General features: G+C 45.7%; 1 protein-coding gene across 2 annotated transcripts in view; it reads right to left on the bottom strand.

The window, feature by feature from the left end:
* Nucleotides 1-11,247, bottom strand: part of BCAS1 (brain enriched myelin associated protein 1) — a 92,934-nt gene extending 81,687 nt beyond the window's left edge. For both annotated transcript variants that reach the window (XM_084854177.1, XM_084854176.1), the window contains exons 1-3: nt 11,123-11,247; nt 2,595-2,674; nt 1,954-2,041 (exon numbers count right to left, since the gene is read on the bottom strand). In XM_084854177.1, the coding sequence (XP_084710303.1) occupies nt 1,954-2,041; nt 2,595-2,666 (160 nt within the window). In that variant the 5' untranslated portion in view covers nt 2,667-2,674; nt 11,123-11,247. The remainder of the gene's footprint in view (nt 1-1,953; nt 2,042-2,594; nt 2,675-11,122) is intronic.
* Between the last annotated feature and the right edge of the window lie 3,617 nt (nt 11,248-14,864).

Genomic DNA, 14,864 nt, shown 5'->3' on the forward strand with positions numbered 1-14,864 from the left:
GGTGGACATGAGGAGAGGTGTTGGCTTAACATGTCTATTCGGCAGTAACTCATTCTCTTCCACTGCACTTCATTGAGCACGGGAATGAGGAGAAGGGCTGGGAGCAAGCCTATTGTTTTAAATCTCTGCTGTTATGGAAGAACGAAGGTCCGCATAACTTTAATGATGTTAAAAGCTGATTGCCCCCAAATGATGCTTACTCCTGCTGGGAAGGGGTGGACACAAGGAGAGGTGTTGGCTAAACATGTCTTCTTGGAAATAACTCATTGCATTTCACTGACACAGGACAGGGAGAGGGGCAGGGGGCAAGCCTCCGCTCATTCACTGCATCGCTCCTCCTACACAGTTGATGACGTTCAATTCTACTCATGGAGGCTGCCCACCCAACCCCGAACTAACGCAATTTTAGGTGCTGTTTGTCTCATGAACGCAAGCTTTTAAAATGCATACACTGCTTTACTGGCTATGTGTGCCACCAGAGGAGCAAACCCAAATTCATGAAAATCCAGATTTAAATTGAATTGCCCCAGAAAGCGTCTCCATGTAGATGAGGCCCTAGAGGAAAGATGGGGAGGACAGGTGAGATATAAATGGAATGAATGAATGAATGAATGTTGTAAGCATTTGCAGTGGAGGGTGCTATCCAAGGTGCTCCTTTAGACTTCTGACTGGTTCTGACTGAAACCCGGAATGCGTTCACCGCCCCACTGACATCAGAGCGACCAGCCTCCACTGAGCATTTGTATATTCTCACAAACCGAGACTAATCCTATATCATAGCCTACTCACACAATCGTTACAGTGTGTGGTGGCTTCACAAAGGCCTTCCCCATGCCGACTCCTTGCAGGTTCAGTGGATAGTGAGGTTGTCTAATGATACCATGTGCAGAATACAGCTGTAAGCACACACTCAAATGCTCAAAAAGGTGAGATTGGAGCGATACGCTGAAAGCCAGAAGAGATCTACATTATTTGCTCATCATAGGATACCTGTGCCTGCCAGGTAGTGCAGAAATGAATTGTGTGTAGTCATAGAATCACAGAATCATAGGATTGGAAGGGGCCTGCAAGGCCATCGAGTCCAACCCCCTGCTCAATGCAGGAAGCCTGATTCCCAGGCGGTCTCCCATCCAAGTACTAACCAGGGCTGACCCTGCTTAGCTTCTGAGATCAGACGAGATCAAAAGAAACCGTTGGTGGAATGGATTTCCTTTGCTCCTGCAGCCCCCTGCACGCCCCCAAATATGCTCCGGGAGGTTGTGGGAGGAGCAAGGGAAGTCCGGTCACACGATGTGGGATTTAACTGTTTTTAAAAGTGCTTGAATTGCCAGCTTGCCACCGAAATTCTTGAGCAAACTGCTCCATAGTGTCCCAGAGTGCTACAATGTTTAAATTTAGCTTATTCCCAAGCTACCCTTTAACCCTTTTGGCACTCTGTAGTGTCTACGGAGTGCTCAAACAGCCAAATTTAGCTTGCAAAGAACTGCATTTTTTGGAAACTGGTGAGTTGCAGCAGGGGTTGCAGTGGAGGGGCAGTGGAAACCACACGCGGCCTGATGGATCCACAGTGCCCACCGCTGATTTAACCCAAAGTGTCTCCCACAGCCGCCATTTTCTGAAATGAATATTTGAGAAGGCCCTTAGGTATTTAGCACATTTTCACTTCATCTTTGGAGCTCAGGGTCATCCCATTTTATCCTTGCAACAACCCTGCGAGGTAGGTTAGACTGAGAGAACTAGTGACTTGCCAAATACAACTAGTGAACTTCATATGTCTGAGCAATGTCAACTGGTGCCAGTTCAATGCTCTGTCCGTTATTTGATGATGATACTCCATGTTACTACTCACACTGGAATAATATTTCTTTACTTTCTTTGTGACCAAGACAGCATGGCCACAATTATACCAGATGATAGAAATGGCTATGAGAGGATTTTCTTTCTAGAACATACCTGCATCACCATTTGCAGAAGGATCGGTTTGTACAGGCTGGGTTACAACATGCCCATTTTTGAGGATGCCAGGAGGTTCAGATGAAACCTGGAGCATAAAGCTAAAGGTTAGTCATTGGAACATCTTTGTCACAGATTTCTTTTGTGCACTGCAGTAATAAACAACCAGTTCAGACTAGGACTGGGGAGAAACAGGGATTCAACCAAAAACAGTGAAATTGACCCAGTAATTTGAGCAGAAATGGACCCTCCCTTGGCTTTGTTTCTCTGAATCATTTTGCTGATTCACACTGTATACTTGTAGAGCTCTCTGCATGCTATCAGGACTCCTGACAAAGCAGGGATCCAGATGCTATCACCATGCCTCATTCACGGAAGTTTATAAGGGTCCTGACATCATCGTCTTCTACTTGTAAACCTCCGTATTTTCTTACCACTTTCTGCCTCTTTTCCCTTAACACAGAAAATCCGATAAGGCGGAAAAGACAGAACAGCTGCATGATGCCTTCTGACTGCTAGCTCTAGGAGCCCTATGACAGGAAGCACCCAAATACTCCATTGTTGCATTTTCAATATGATTTGACTTCCACATCAGGCAGTGGCCAAGACAAAGCAGAACAAAGGTTTCCACAGAAGCTTACCTGCAAATACGCTGTTCCATGAACAGGATCTCGGTCTTCAGGCTCCTTTTGTAGAGACACTGAGTTCCCCATTGCGGCTGCTGTATTTGGGAAAACACAAAATGGACGTTTAGGAAACACAGGTTTGGTTGGGAAGGGTTTAGTACTTTGGAGCAGGGATGTATAACAGAACTCTGTGTGGATGTGTGAGAAAATGAAACCCTGATTCATATTGTTAGGCTCACTCCACATCTCCTTTTTGGGTGGTGCATGCCCTCTTTTTTGGCAATATATAAGTGTCCACCCACCCCTTAGGTAGGGTGGCCACTTACGAATAGCCAAAAAAGAGGAAATGCATCACCAAAAAAGAGGACAAAAGATGACACTGATTTGCATAAAATTTGCATTTTCTAATTTATGAGTATAGAAGTACACTTAGAAAAATTTCTATACTTTAAATAGAAATACTGTACATCATACCATAGTGAAGACTCTGACTAGGTGATCTGTGTGCCTTGCTCAGTTCTGTGCAGGGCAACCTCAAGGCCTAACATTCCCTTTTGAAGGTTCGTTATTTTTAAACTGGACTTGGACTTTCAGACACAGGATGCCTTCAAAATAGAGGACTGTCCTCTCAGAAAGAGGATATATGGCTGACCCTCTTCACCACAAAATAGGTAGGCCTGGCCTGCATATTTGTGTGTGTACTGGTCCATCAAACCCCGGAGTTTTAATAGGGTTTTAAAGATAATATTAAATGCAAACATTGTTGAACCTGTTTAAAAGAGAAAGCAAGTTCTTGGTGTGTGTGCCAAACACAGACCATTCGTGCTTCAGCTAATTTCACTATGATACAGAGCAAGCTATTTGGGAAGGGCACAGATAGCTCCATGGTCGAGCACATACTTTGCAACCCAAAGATCCTGGGTTCAGTCCCAGCTATGTCCACTTAAAGGGTCTTGAGTAGCAGGGCTGGGAAAGGGCTGAGGCCTGGGAGTAGGGATGTACGAAAATCACTTACCTTTCGAGGATTATGCTGATGGTGCGGGGGGAGGCGTTCCGTCCCTCCCACCGGAATCCTTGCCAGGGGGGAGGCACTCCGTGCCTCCCCCCCCCCCCGGAATCCTGGCCGGCCGGCTGTGCTCTGCAGCGATTCTGCGAGCCGCCGGCCGGCTCCACCAGCAGCTGGACATCCGGCCACTGGCTAGTAGGGACGCAAATGGCAGCGGCCGTAGCCACCGCCGTTTGTGTCCCTGCAGTCAGCCATGATAGGCTACGTAAATGTTTACATAGCCTATCACGGCTGATTAAAAAAAAAAAACGCGCACATGCAAATGGCGGCGCCCATGGGCGCCGCCATTTGCGTTCCTTATTTTGGCACGTCTTAGTCTACGTAAACATTTACGTAGACTAAGATGGCGAAAATAAGGGGAACGCAAATAGCGTAGATGCTACGCTATTTGCGTTCCCCTTATTTTCGCCATCTTAGTCTACATAAATGTTTACGTAGACTAAGACGTGCCAAAATAAGGAACGCAAATGGCGGTGCCCATGGGCTCCGCCACTTGCATACACGAGTTGTCGTTTTTTTTAATCAGCCGTAATAGGCTACGTAAACATTTACGTAGCCTATCATGGTGTTTTTTAAAAATTTAGGCATGATAGGCTACGTAAATCTTTACGTAGTCTATCACGTTTGTTTGTTTTGTTTTGTTTTTAAACTTGGAAATGGCGGCGGTGGCGGCCGGTCGGAAGACCGGCCGCCACCTCCGGAGCCGCCGCCGCCAGGAAGATCTGCCCCAGGTAAGTCTCGTCCCGGGGGGTGGGGTGGGGGGCGGGCCATTCCGCCACCGATTTTGGGGGGCCGAATGCGCTGGCATTCAGCCTCCCCGAGATCCGTGGCAGAACTTTCGTACATCCATACCTGGGAGAGCTGTTGCCAGTCACCAGACAGCACTGAGCACTGAGCTGGATGGACCAATGGTCTCATTGGATCACATACTAACAGCATCATTCCATTTCAAGGGCTAGGGGGTGGGGGGCTAATAAAATACAATGGTATACTCATTATAATGGTATAATCATTATACAATGGCTACTTGTGAGTGGGCCTTTTCTGTGGTGGCCCCCAAATTGTGGAATGCCCTCCCCAGAGAGGGCTACCTGGCACCTGCTTTGTTTTTAACTGCTGCTTGTTTTATTTTGGGGGATATGTTTAATGCTGCATTTTAAAATGGTCTTTTCCCATATTTTTACCACTTGGATATTTATCTCTTCTTTTAAAATATTTTCAATTGTTGTTGCTTCTTTTAAAATTTTAATGTGCTTTATCACTGGTTTTATTATATTGGTTTTTATTGTATGAGCTTTGACTAGGGTGACTCATAAGTAAAATAAAATATATTATGTGAAATTAAAGCTGACCTAAAATGCACTCCCCTACACACACACACACACACCAATTTCATAGTCTGATTTGCAGCTAGTGATGTTGGAACTCTTTTTACCAGTTGCTAGCTGGTAATTCCCAATCCTAAGAAATGCCCCCTCTCTACTCCTTTCTTTACACGTGATTAGGGCAGACTCACATGTATAAGTATAGGGCTGCCACCAGCACGTACAGCAGGGTGGGAATCTTTCCCTTTCCCCCACAGAATTCCATATCCTTCTGGGGAAAAAAAATGATAAGGGTCTGAATTAGAGCTGTGTGCAAAGGGCCTCTCAAAATTCTCCAGCCTATTGTGGGCAGAGAAATTGATGGGACAATTTCACTGAATTTCTCCTAGGGGAAGATAAATTCTCCAACAGTTTCTCACAGATAGGGCTCACTATCTGCCGGGACTGTAGCACAGGTTCTTTCTTTTTTCCTCAGGGTTTTTGGTTTACTGCACTGCTTCTGTAGGTGGCAACAGCATCACCTGTGTTGAGGCTTCCACTTTTTTGAGGCAGAATTTTGAATTTCTTTTGGTGGTATTTTTGAGCTTACCTAATCACTGTGAGGTGGCCAAGGGTGTTGTGTGTGTTCTTTCTCTCTATTATACATCCTTCCATTGCTCTGCAGCCTCTCAGGCCACCTGAAAAAGCCCCATGGGAGGAATTGCCTCATGATGTCTTCCTCATGATGGCTTTAATTGAAGTGCGGGAAGCTGAGGAGGCTGCAGGCCGCCACAGAGATTACTGTACGATGACAGACAGGTGGGTGGATGGCTGCCATGATGGGCATGGCCTGTCACAAAACAGTCATTTCCCAGAAGCCAAGCTCGTGAGACTAAAAGAAAGGTCCCTTGTCCAAGAACCTAAGTACAAGGCAGAGCTGAGCTCTGAAGCACAGAACCACCTTTCAGAACCCAGATAAAGATGGTACAATGGTACTGGAGGGCAGCACTTTATTTTGCAGTTTTCCAGAATTCTAGTTAAAAACAAAATGAATTTTTTAAAAAGCTTAAGAAATAAGATAAAAATCAGAAGGGGGAGGGGGCCTGGTGGGTACCAAAAAACATGTCTGTGGGCACACTGGCCACAGTGTGGCCTGTGGACACCACATTGGAGACCCCAGCTTTAGATACTGTACTTGCTGTGCTCTGTTCAGACACACACACACACACACACTCACATTTTCCCAGGTTTGCCTGCCTGCCTGCCGGTGTCCCAAAGCATTTCTACACCAGGCTTTTATTACACACTCATGATTGGTCGTTCACGGAAATTTGCGGGTCCTTTACATGACGTTGCCAACCTCCAGGGTGTCTGTAACCTTTCTTTTAAGGTTCTACAGGTTGTTTGGGTACTAACGACAAAAATGGTCCTCCTTCAGTTAGCTTTAAAGTATGTTTCTTTTTCAGTTTCTACTTTGATGTCATTTGAACTAGGTAAGAATCAGTGGAACACAGCTCTACTTCGAGGCAACTGAGCACTTAGCATTTCATATACTGCAAACTCTATAAGCGCTATATAAATAATAATAAAATAAAGCTGTAAGTTGCAAGAGGTCAGCTGGATACCTTTTTTATTTATAACTTTTCTTTATTATTTTTAAAGATAAAAGTAATGGCTATTCTAAAATGAAGAATGCTTACCCAAAGCCACAAAACAAAAATATTATAAGTAAAACCTGTGATTGTTCTGCTGTGTTGCACAGCGTGCTGCCACAGCTCAGAACGTGGCTTTTCAAACATTGGCTTGTGCAAACTATAGCAAAATGGCTGAGAGATCCAAGTTTTGAGCAATGTCATTCTCAATGGACATTACATCTGCATCAGGCCCCATACATCCTCTGGGTGGCCCTGCAAAACTGACTGGGGGGGGCACTAAAGGCACTCCTCACCCAGGGTGCTATTTATCTAGGGCTGGCCCTGCCTGGTTCAGAGAACGTCCCAGTCAGCATCTCTGCATCCTCAGGAGAACAAGAGAGACAGAGACACTGACTGGGAGGTAGGCAGGCAAGAAGGCTAATATAGAGCATCATCAGGTGTGTGTGTGGCCTGGGAGAGCCCTCCATGGTCCTGGTTCTGAGGCCTGGGGGTCTGGAGGTCCATGTTTCTTAAGATACAGCTGTCAGTAGCCCAGACTGTTTGTGCGATCCTCTATGATGCACCTAACTGTTATGTCGAATCCATTTAAGGAAGAAGCTTTGTCCTTAAGTTCAACAGCATCAGGGTCGGATCATGAGCCTGGGACCCAGAAGTCACAGGTTTTAGCCTGTATTTGACTATGAAAAAAAGCAAGAGGGAAAAAAGATATGTCGAATATGTGAAATATGTTGAGCCAGTGGTGGCTGGTGGCTCCGATTTTGGTGGGGCTGTGAATCCATTCTGGGTTTCAGTCAGAACCAGCCAGAACTCTGAAGGACCTGTCCAAAGTGCTGAACCCTATCCCTGAAATAGGTTCAGCACCTTAAATGGCTCCTTTAGAGTTCTGGCTGGTTCTGACTGAAACCCAGAATGGATGCACAGCCCCACCACAATCAGAGCCATTGGCCTCCACTGTGTTGAACATGTGACTAAGTACCTGTTAGTATGCAAATATCCGGTTACACAGCAGCAGCAGCAGCCGGTAACAGATGCCTCCTGTGTACCCACCCACATTGAGAGAGAGAGAGAGAGAGAGAGGGAGGGAGGGAGGAAACTCTGAAGAAATGCTCCTTTGGCACTTTGGCACTTTGGCAGCTGTCCTACTGATCTCAGGAAATGTGTGGTGGTGAAAGTAGACCCCCACATATCTGGAAGGCAAATTCGTCTGCTCGATGCAGTTCAGAGCAGCTTGTCTGCTTCGAAGCCAATAGCAAAGGGAAGGGATAGGAATTAGTCACTCCGAGTAAACAAGGAACACCCTTGAACAATTCAAGCAGGCATACAGTTGAGCTTGTGCCCGTAATTCAAGCCCTTATGACTTCCCTTCAGCCTCGAAGGCAAGCTTGCAGATTCCTCATGCTTTGCGTTTAAATCTCCCCAAAGGAACGGGTAACACCTGACATTCAGTAGGCACTGGGAACTTTGCGAAGGGAAAAGCAGGTTTGGGGAAGGGGATTTGGAGCAGAAAAAATGGCTGCTGGCGAAAAGGGTTAAGCACCACCATTATTCTAAATGCATTTAAATGAATTTTAAATAATGTATTGTGAATCCATTTAATTTTATCCATTTTAGATTTTGATTTCATGCTGTATTTGCCCTAATTTGTTCTAGTTGCTTTGTATATGTGAATGGCCCTACTTTTACATTAACGATTGAAGTTTTTCATTTGTTTTCATTTCTTATTATTATTACATTTTTTTATTACTACATTTATATCCCACATTTTTTCCTCTGCCAAGGAACCTAAGGCAGCTTACATGATCCTTCTCCTCTCCATTTTATCCTTACAACAACTCTGTGAGGTAGGTTAGGCTGAGAGTCAGTGACTGGCCAAAAGTCACCCAGTGAGCTTTATGGCCAAGTGGGGACTAGAACCGGGATCTCCTGAGTCCCAGGCCAACACTCTCACTGCTACACCACACAATGGCTCTGAAAAATTAGTCCTCAAATTAGTCCTCAGATATTAAACTGATGAGAACAGATACACATATTTATGTAATGTTTTAATTGAGATTTTGTTTTTAACCTGTATTTTATTGCTAGCTGCCTTGCACACCTTTTTTGGCAGAAAGGTGCAACACAAAATAAATACATAAATAAATAAAATCAGTTACTCCTGCAGTACTCTGGACTTCCTAGCTTGCACATCACATTGTGCACTCAAACAGTGTGCAGTGCAGGGGCATTTGCAGAACCATGGCAAAATGTCCTCTGGTGAGCTGTGGGGCCCCCTAGTTGGCTTATCTGGCAGTGGCAGCACTTTGATCAGCATTAGGTAGAGAGATTTGCCATCTTAACTTCTCCACAATGCACCAGACGCAGCATTGCCCCACGGCAGGGCAGGGTGAAGACGTTTTGCTGCCTGAGGCAGAGCAACACATAGCACCCTGCACCACAAGTCAAGATGCATAGTACCCAAGGCCAGGCAAGCTATTTTTGCACCCGAGGCAAAAAATCCCACAACCACCTCACCCTCCTAGCTGGCAGTAACAACAACAACAACAACAACAAATAACTGGCAACTTGCTGCCCTTTCATGACACCCAATATCAGCTGCCTGAAACAGCAGCTTGAGTTGTTGAGTGAACACTCAACGTGTTGAGTGTTCATTCAACACTTCACTCTGCCCAATGGTAGAGCCAGCTGTGATCCACAGCATTGTGGGAAATTATAATGGCACCTCACTGCCTGGAGTTGATCATCGAGCTAGGGCAGGCATCAGCAGTGGGCATTGCTGGGGTGCTGGGACACTGAAAATGCCTAAGCACAATTGTTAAGATGTTGATATGTGGAGGCCATACCACAGAGGTGCACAACTTGTGGCCTGTCAGAGGTTTTGGCCTACATCTCCCATTAGCCCTAGCCAAGACAGCCAATGGTGAGGGATCATGGGAGTCGTAGGCCAAAACATCTGGAAGACATTTTTCAAGCCCCCCCCCCCCGTACCAAAAATTAGAAAGGATCTAATCTTATTATTATGAACAGCTGCAAAGTTGCAAGTCGCAGCTTGATGGAAACCTGCCATTTATCATGGGTTGGTTAGATAAGAATGGGAACTTTTAGGTATGGACAAGATTTCAACACAAATGAAAGGGCTACGTAGCTTCTCTTTGTGGACAGCTTTCTAGTTGTTACCATTTAAATTATTACATATGTAGACAGCAAACAAACAAAAAATGTGCAGAAGACCATTGCATCTGAGTTCAATATTTATTTTGTAATATTACAGGGTGGGGCAGGGTGGAGCAGGGCAGGGAGAACAAAACACAAGAAATTGCTCTAGGATTGTAATATTTGTTGTTCTTGGATTTCTGGACACTGTAACTTGAAATGTACAAGAAACACTGGTTATTGCCTGTTCTGAATTTTTTCTGTGTGTTTTCAATTTTTTATTTATTTATTTACATTTTCCAACAATAACAAGTACATCAATCCCTCCCAATCCCCCAAACGAAGTAATAATTATAACAATATGTCAGATACAGTCACACAACTACCTTGTCAATATACCTGTAAATAATACAATTAAAATGTATCTATTGTTAATTGATCTGTTTCTATGCCGTTTCTGTGCCGTTTCTATGCCACATGGTGTTAAAGTATCATATACAGGCCACTTCCAGACTGTGTACAGGTCTCCTATTACATTTCTATCCCACCATTTTTCCAAGGGGCTCAGAGCAATATACTCAGTCCACTGTCTAGTTTTATTCTTAAAATAATCCTGTGAAGTAGGTTAGGCTGGAAATCATAGCTGGACCAAGTGAGCTTCACAGCGGAGCAGGGGTTTCAACTAGGGCCCTGTGGCTTACACTGTATCTATTAACTATTGAGAGGCAGTGTGGTATTATGGCTAGAGCACTGGAGTTGGCTTGGGGAGTCCTGGGTTTGAATCTCAGTTCACGGAGAAATCTTGGGCCAGTCACTCTCTCAGCCTAAGCAACCTCACAGGGTTGTTGTGAAAATGAAATAGTCCTGAATGAGCATTGCCCCTTTGGATCTTTGCAACATTGGCTGGGACAGGGCGGTGGTGGCGGGGGGAGGAATTCTGCAGTACACCTCTTGGTTTTCATGCAACTTCATTGACACCCAGAAACATCCTTAAGTTGCGTGTGCAGCAGGCCTGGCCCTGTCTCCTGTCAGAGGTCTGATTTCTATAGAAAGAGAAAATGATTCTGCTCTAAGGCTTAAGCCTTCAGCAAAAAGAAATAGCAGATATGCTGGCCACGTTGGCAAGCAAACAAAACCACACTTTGTTTTGCAACTCAAGAAGCTGGCAAAATCTCATCCGAAGGCTCATCCTACGCAGCTTTCTAAATGGGTTGTGCCAGGGAAGGGGGAAGGAAGGAAACACACACACACACACACACACACACACACACCTGCAGCCTGGTCTTCATGATCTGGTAGGGATTCTAATATAAGAATCTTTTTTAAAGAGAGAGAGAGAGAAAGAGAGAGAGAGAGAGGATAGCTTACCTTATGGTGCCTTAAAGCCAAGACCCTGGCACCACTGAGCGTTCCTGGAGCTGTTCAGCCACAGGTGCTGTAGTCTGTAGACGTCCTTCCCTCCTGGCAGCTTTGCCTTGAGCAATGTTCAGTGTGAAACTGCACAAACACTAGGTAGATAGACATATGGAGAGGGTGGAGTTCTTGAGACTGAACAGCCCTGCTGAACTATTTTTTTTTCCTGACCTCCAGGGCTACCCAAACCAGTTGAGTGACAAACATGCCGTTGACGGTGCCTGCTGACTGGAAAAATTATATATATATATATATATATATATATATATATATATATATATATGAGATTAGCCTGTGCAATCAGGTATGCATTTCTTCTGCTTTGACTAGAAATTAACAGCACAATCCTAAGCACATTTACACAGCGGTAAGTCCCGCACAACTCATTGAGGCTTACTCCCAGGAAAGTGAATACAGGATTGCAATCTTAAGTATGCAAAGCCAAAAGAGAGCACGAACTCCACATGCCCATACAAGCAGGGGTGCAAAAGTTGTTTGTTTTCTTTTTTGCATGACTTAAGACCTAGCAAGAATTTCGTGGGCCCAGATTAATGGGACAGGTGGACATGATGTCAGTAGTAAGGCTTGGGAAGAGAAGACATCTGCTTTCTGCCCTTTGAAACAACAGAGGTCCAAGCTGTTCCTAGGCACCATGGGTTACTGGATATTTGCACGGAGGTGAGCACAAGAGACAGGGCCTTTTCTGTGATGGCTCCATCCTTGTGGAATGCCCTACTATGGGGTAAAAACAGCTCCCTGGCTGTTTTTAAACAAGCCTTAAAAGACCTGAATGTTCCAGTCTGTTTGTAAATGCATGGATGCCTGTCCAGATTTTATAAATTAGAGTTTTTATGTACAGCACTTTCATTTATTTATCAAATAATCCTTCATGCAAAACTCTTGTTTTTGTTTTTAAGATGCTGTTCTGTGATTTGAAAGAGAGTTGGCAAGCCCAGGCAAGATCAGGGGTTCTTGACTCTATTCTGGTTTTGTACTGGGATAAATGATTATCCTTCCCCAACATGGGGACCTCCAGATGTGTTGAACTACAACTCCCATTACCCACAGACAACATGGTCAGAGTTGATGGGAGTTGTGGTCCAAGGGCACCAAGATGGAGAAGGCTGGTGTAAACAACCACACTTTTGCTATCTGAAATTTACAGTTCTATAGAGGAACAAAGTGACCCTTGGAATGACCCACAGTGAACATGTGTGGTTGAAGTAACCTGGAATTACTTGTTTGGACAGACCAAGGTTATTCTCTCAAAATAACAACCTTGAGATGATGTCCTCTGCATATTGATTGTGTTTTTACAGTGACTGAAGTAATGGGTTTTCACAAGTGCCAGGTGCTTTAACGTGATGGAGGATTTCAGCACTGATTTACCACCGACGCTACCATCGGCACTCTATATTGTTCATCATTCCCCCGTGGTAATTCAATATTAAATCCATTTTAGTTACTATAATAACCTCATGCTGTATGTTTGAGCATTTTAAAGGACCTCTGTATCAGTCTGAATCAAGAGCTGCTCTAACCATTACACCATATTGCTTTGAGAGTTTAACAGCTTGGTAATGCTTAGCATTGATATTGCAACTTTTTCGGTGTTCAAAGTCCTGCACATATATTATTTTAGCCATCTGTGCAACAACTCTGTAACATAGATCGATATTATTGTTCCCATATTACAGATGGCAGCACTGAGACTGCAATAGCAGCTTCCCTAATGCTAGCTCAGTTCCACAACCCCTCCACAGGGGTGGAGGACCCATTAAAATGGTCTTCCCCAAGCGTCTTATGGATCCAAATGGATTCCTGAACACGCTTGGGGATTCCTTGGAGCACGCAAATGGCCACTCTGTCGAGACCCTGGTGGGTGGGTGGAATCCCACAATCACTGGGGCATTAGATCGGGTGGCTCCGAAACACCCTCTCTGCCTGAAAAGGGTTTGAACTGCACCATGGTTCAATCCGCAGTTGCGAGCTCTGAAACAGGAGGTGAGACAGCTAGAATGCCAGGGGCGGAAGTCTCGCCCTGAAGGTGATCGGGTACGGGCTAGAGGTGTACCTTCAGCCTATCTTGTGGCGATGAAGGCAGCAAAAAAGGAATATTATGCTGCCTCTATCGCATCCGCAGAGCGCTGTCCCAGGAGGCTGTTCCAAGAGGTCCGGAGCCTGGTTTGTCGAGTTGCGCTGGAACCGCTGGAGCATTCTAAGGCCTCCTGTGAGGCCTTGGCAAGGCACTTTGCAGATAAAATTGATTGGATCAGGAGTGTTATTCCGTGTGCGATGGATACAGTTAGTGAGTGAGAGGCGGCCTGTGGCAAACCAGTTTTGTGGTTCCAGCTTCTTCCTTCTGATGAAGTCGGGAAGGTGCTTTCATCTGTCATCAATAGGCAGATGACATGCAGCTCTACCTCTCATTCAAATCCTCACCAAGGTTGGCTGTAGAATCCCTGTCCAAATGTCTGGAGATGGTGAGTGGCTGGATGGGGAGGAATAAGCTGAAGCTGAACCCTGACAAGACCGAGGTACTTTTGGTGGGAGACAAGAGGAGGTTGGGGGATATTGACCTGGTGTTGAATGGGGTATGGCTACCCTTGAAAGACCAGGTCCGCAGCCTGGGGGTCATTTTAGCTGTCCATGGAGGCTCAGGTGTCAGCTGTGAACCGGGCAACGCTGTATCAACTCCATCTGATACGGTGGCTGTGCCCCTACCTTCCCGACCATCTGCTCCCATCCGTAGTACATGCCCTGGTCTCCTCTCGTCTAGACTACTGTAATGCACTCTATGTGGGGTTACCCTTGAAGACAGTTCAGAAGCTGCAGCTGGTGCAGAACACCGCGGCTCGCCTGATTAAAGGTAGCTGCTGGCAAGATCACATCACTCCAGTGCTGAGGGAGTTGCATTGGCTACTACTTGTTTTCCTGGCCAAATTCAAGGTGTTGGTTTTGACCTTTAAAACCCTATATGGTTACAGCCCAGCCTATCTCAAGGAACACCTCCAGCAACACCAGACAGGCCGCTCAACAACAGGCACTCTTGAATGAAATGGATTATCTAGATCCATTTCAATCAGGCTTCAGGCCTGGTTTTGGAATGGAAACTGCCTTGGTCGCCCTGTGGGATGACTTCTGCCAGGAGAGGGACAGGGGGAGTGCAACCCTATTGCTTCTCCTGGACCTCTCAGAGGTTTTCAATACCATCAGCCATGGTATCCTTCTGGATAGGTTGTCTGGGTTGGAAGCTGGAGGCACGGCACAGCAGCGGTTCTGCCCCTACATGGATGGCAGATTCCAGAAGGTGGTGCTGGGGGATTGCTCTGTGCCATGGCAACTGTGCCATGGGGTTCCACAGGGCTCTATTTTATCCCCCATGCTGTTTAACATCTACATGAAACTGCTGGGGGAGGTTATCCGGAGGTGTGGGCTGAGGTGCCATCAATATGCAGATAACACCCAGCTCTACCTCTTTTCTCATCAAACCCAGGTGAGGCAGTGGCTGTTCTGAATCAGGGCCTGGGAACGGCAATGGACTGGATGAGGGCCAATAAACTGAAACTCAGTCCAGACAAGACAGATGTACTGTTAGTGGGTGGTTCATCTGCCTGGCTAGGTGATATTCAACCTGTTCTGGAGGGCGTTGCACTCCCCCTAAAGGATCAGGTTCGTAGTTTGGGGGTGCTCTTGG

This window comes from Heloderma suspectum, chromosome 4, assembly GCF_057233095.1.
Source record: "Heloderma suspectum isolate Gila_16-S chromosome 4, 16-S_ref, whole genome shotgun sequence".
Taxonomy (NCBI): domain Eukaryota; kingdom Metazoa; phylum Chordata; class Lepidosauria; order Squamata; family Helodermatidae; genus Heloderma; species Heloderma suspectum.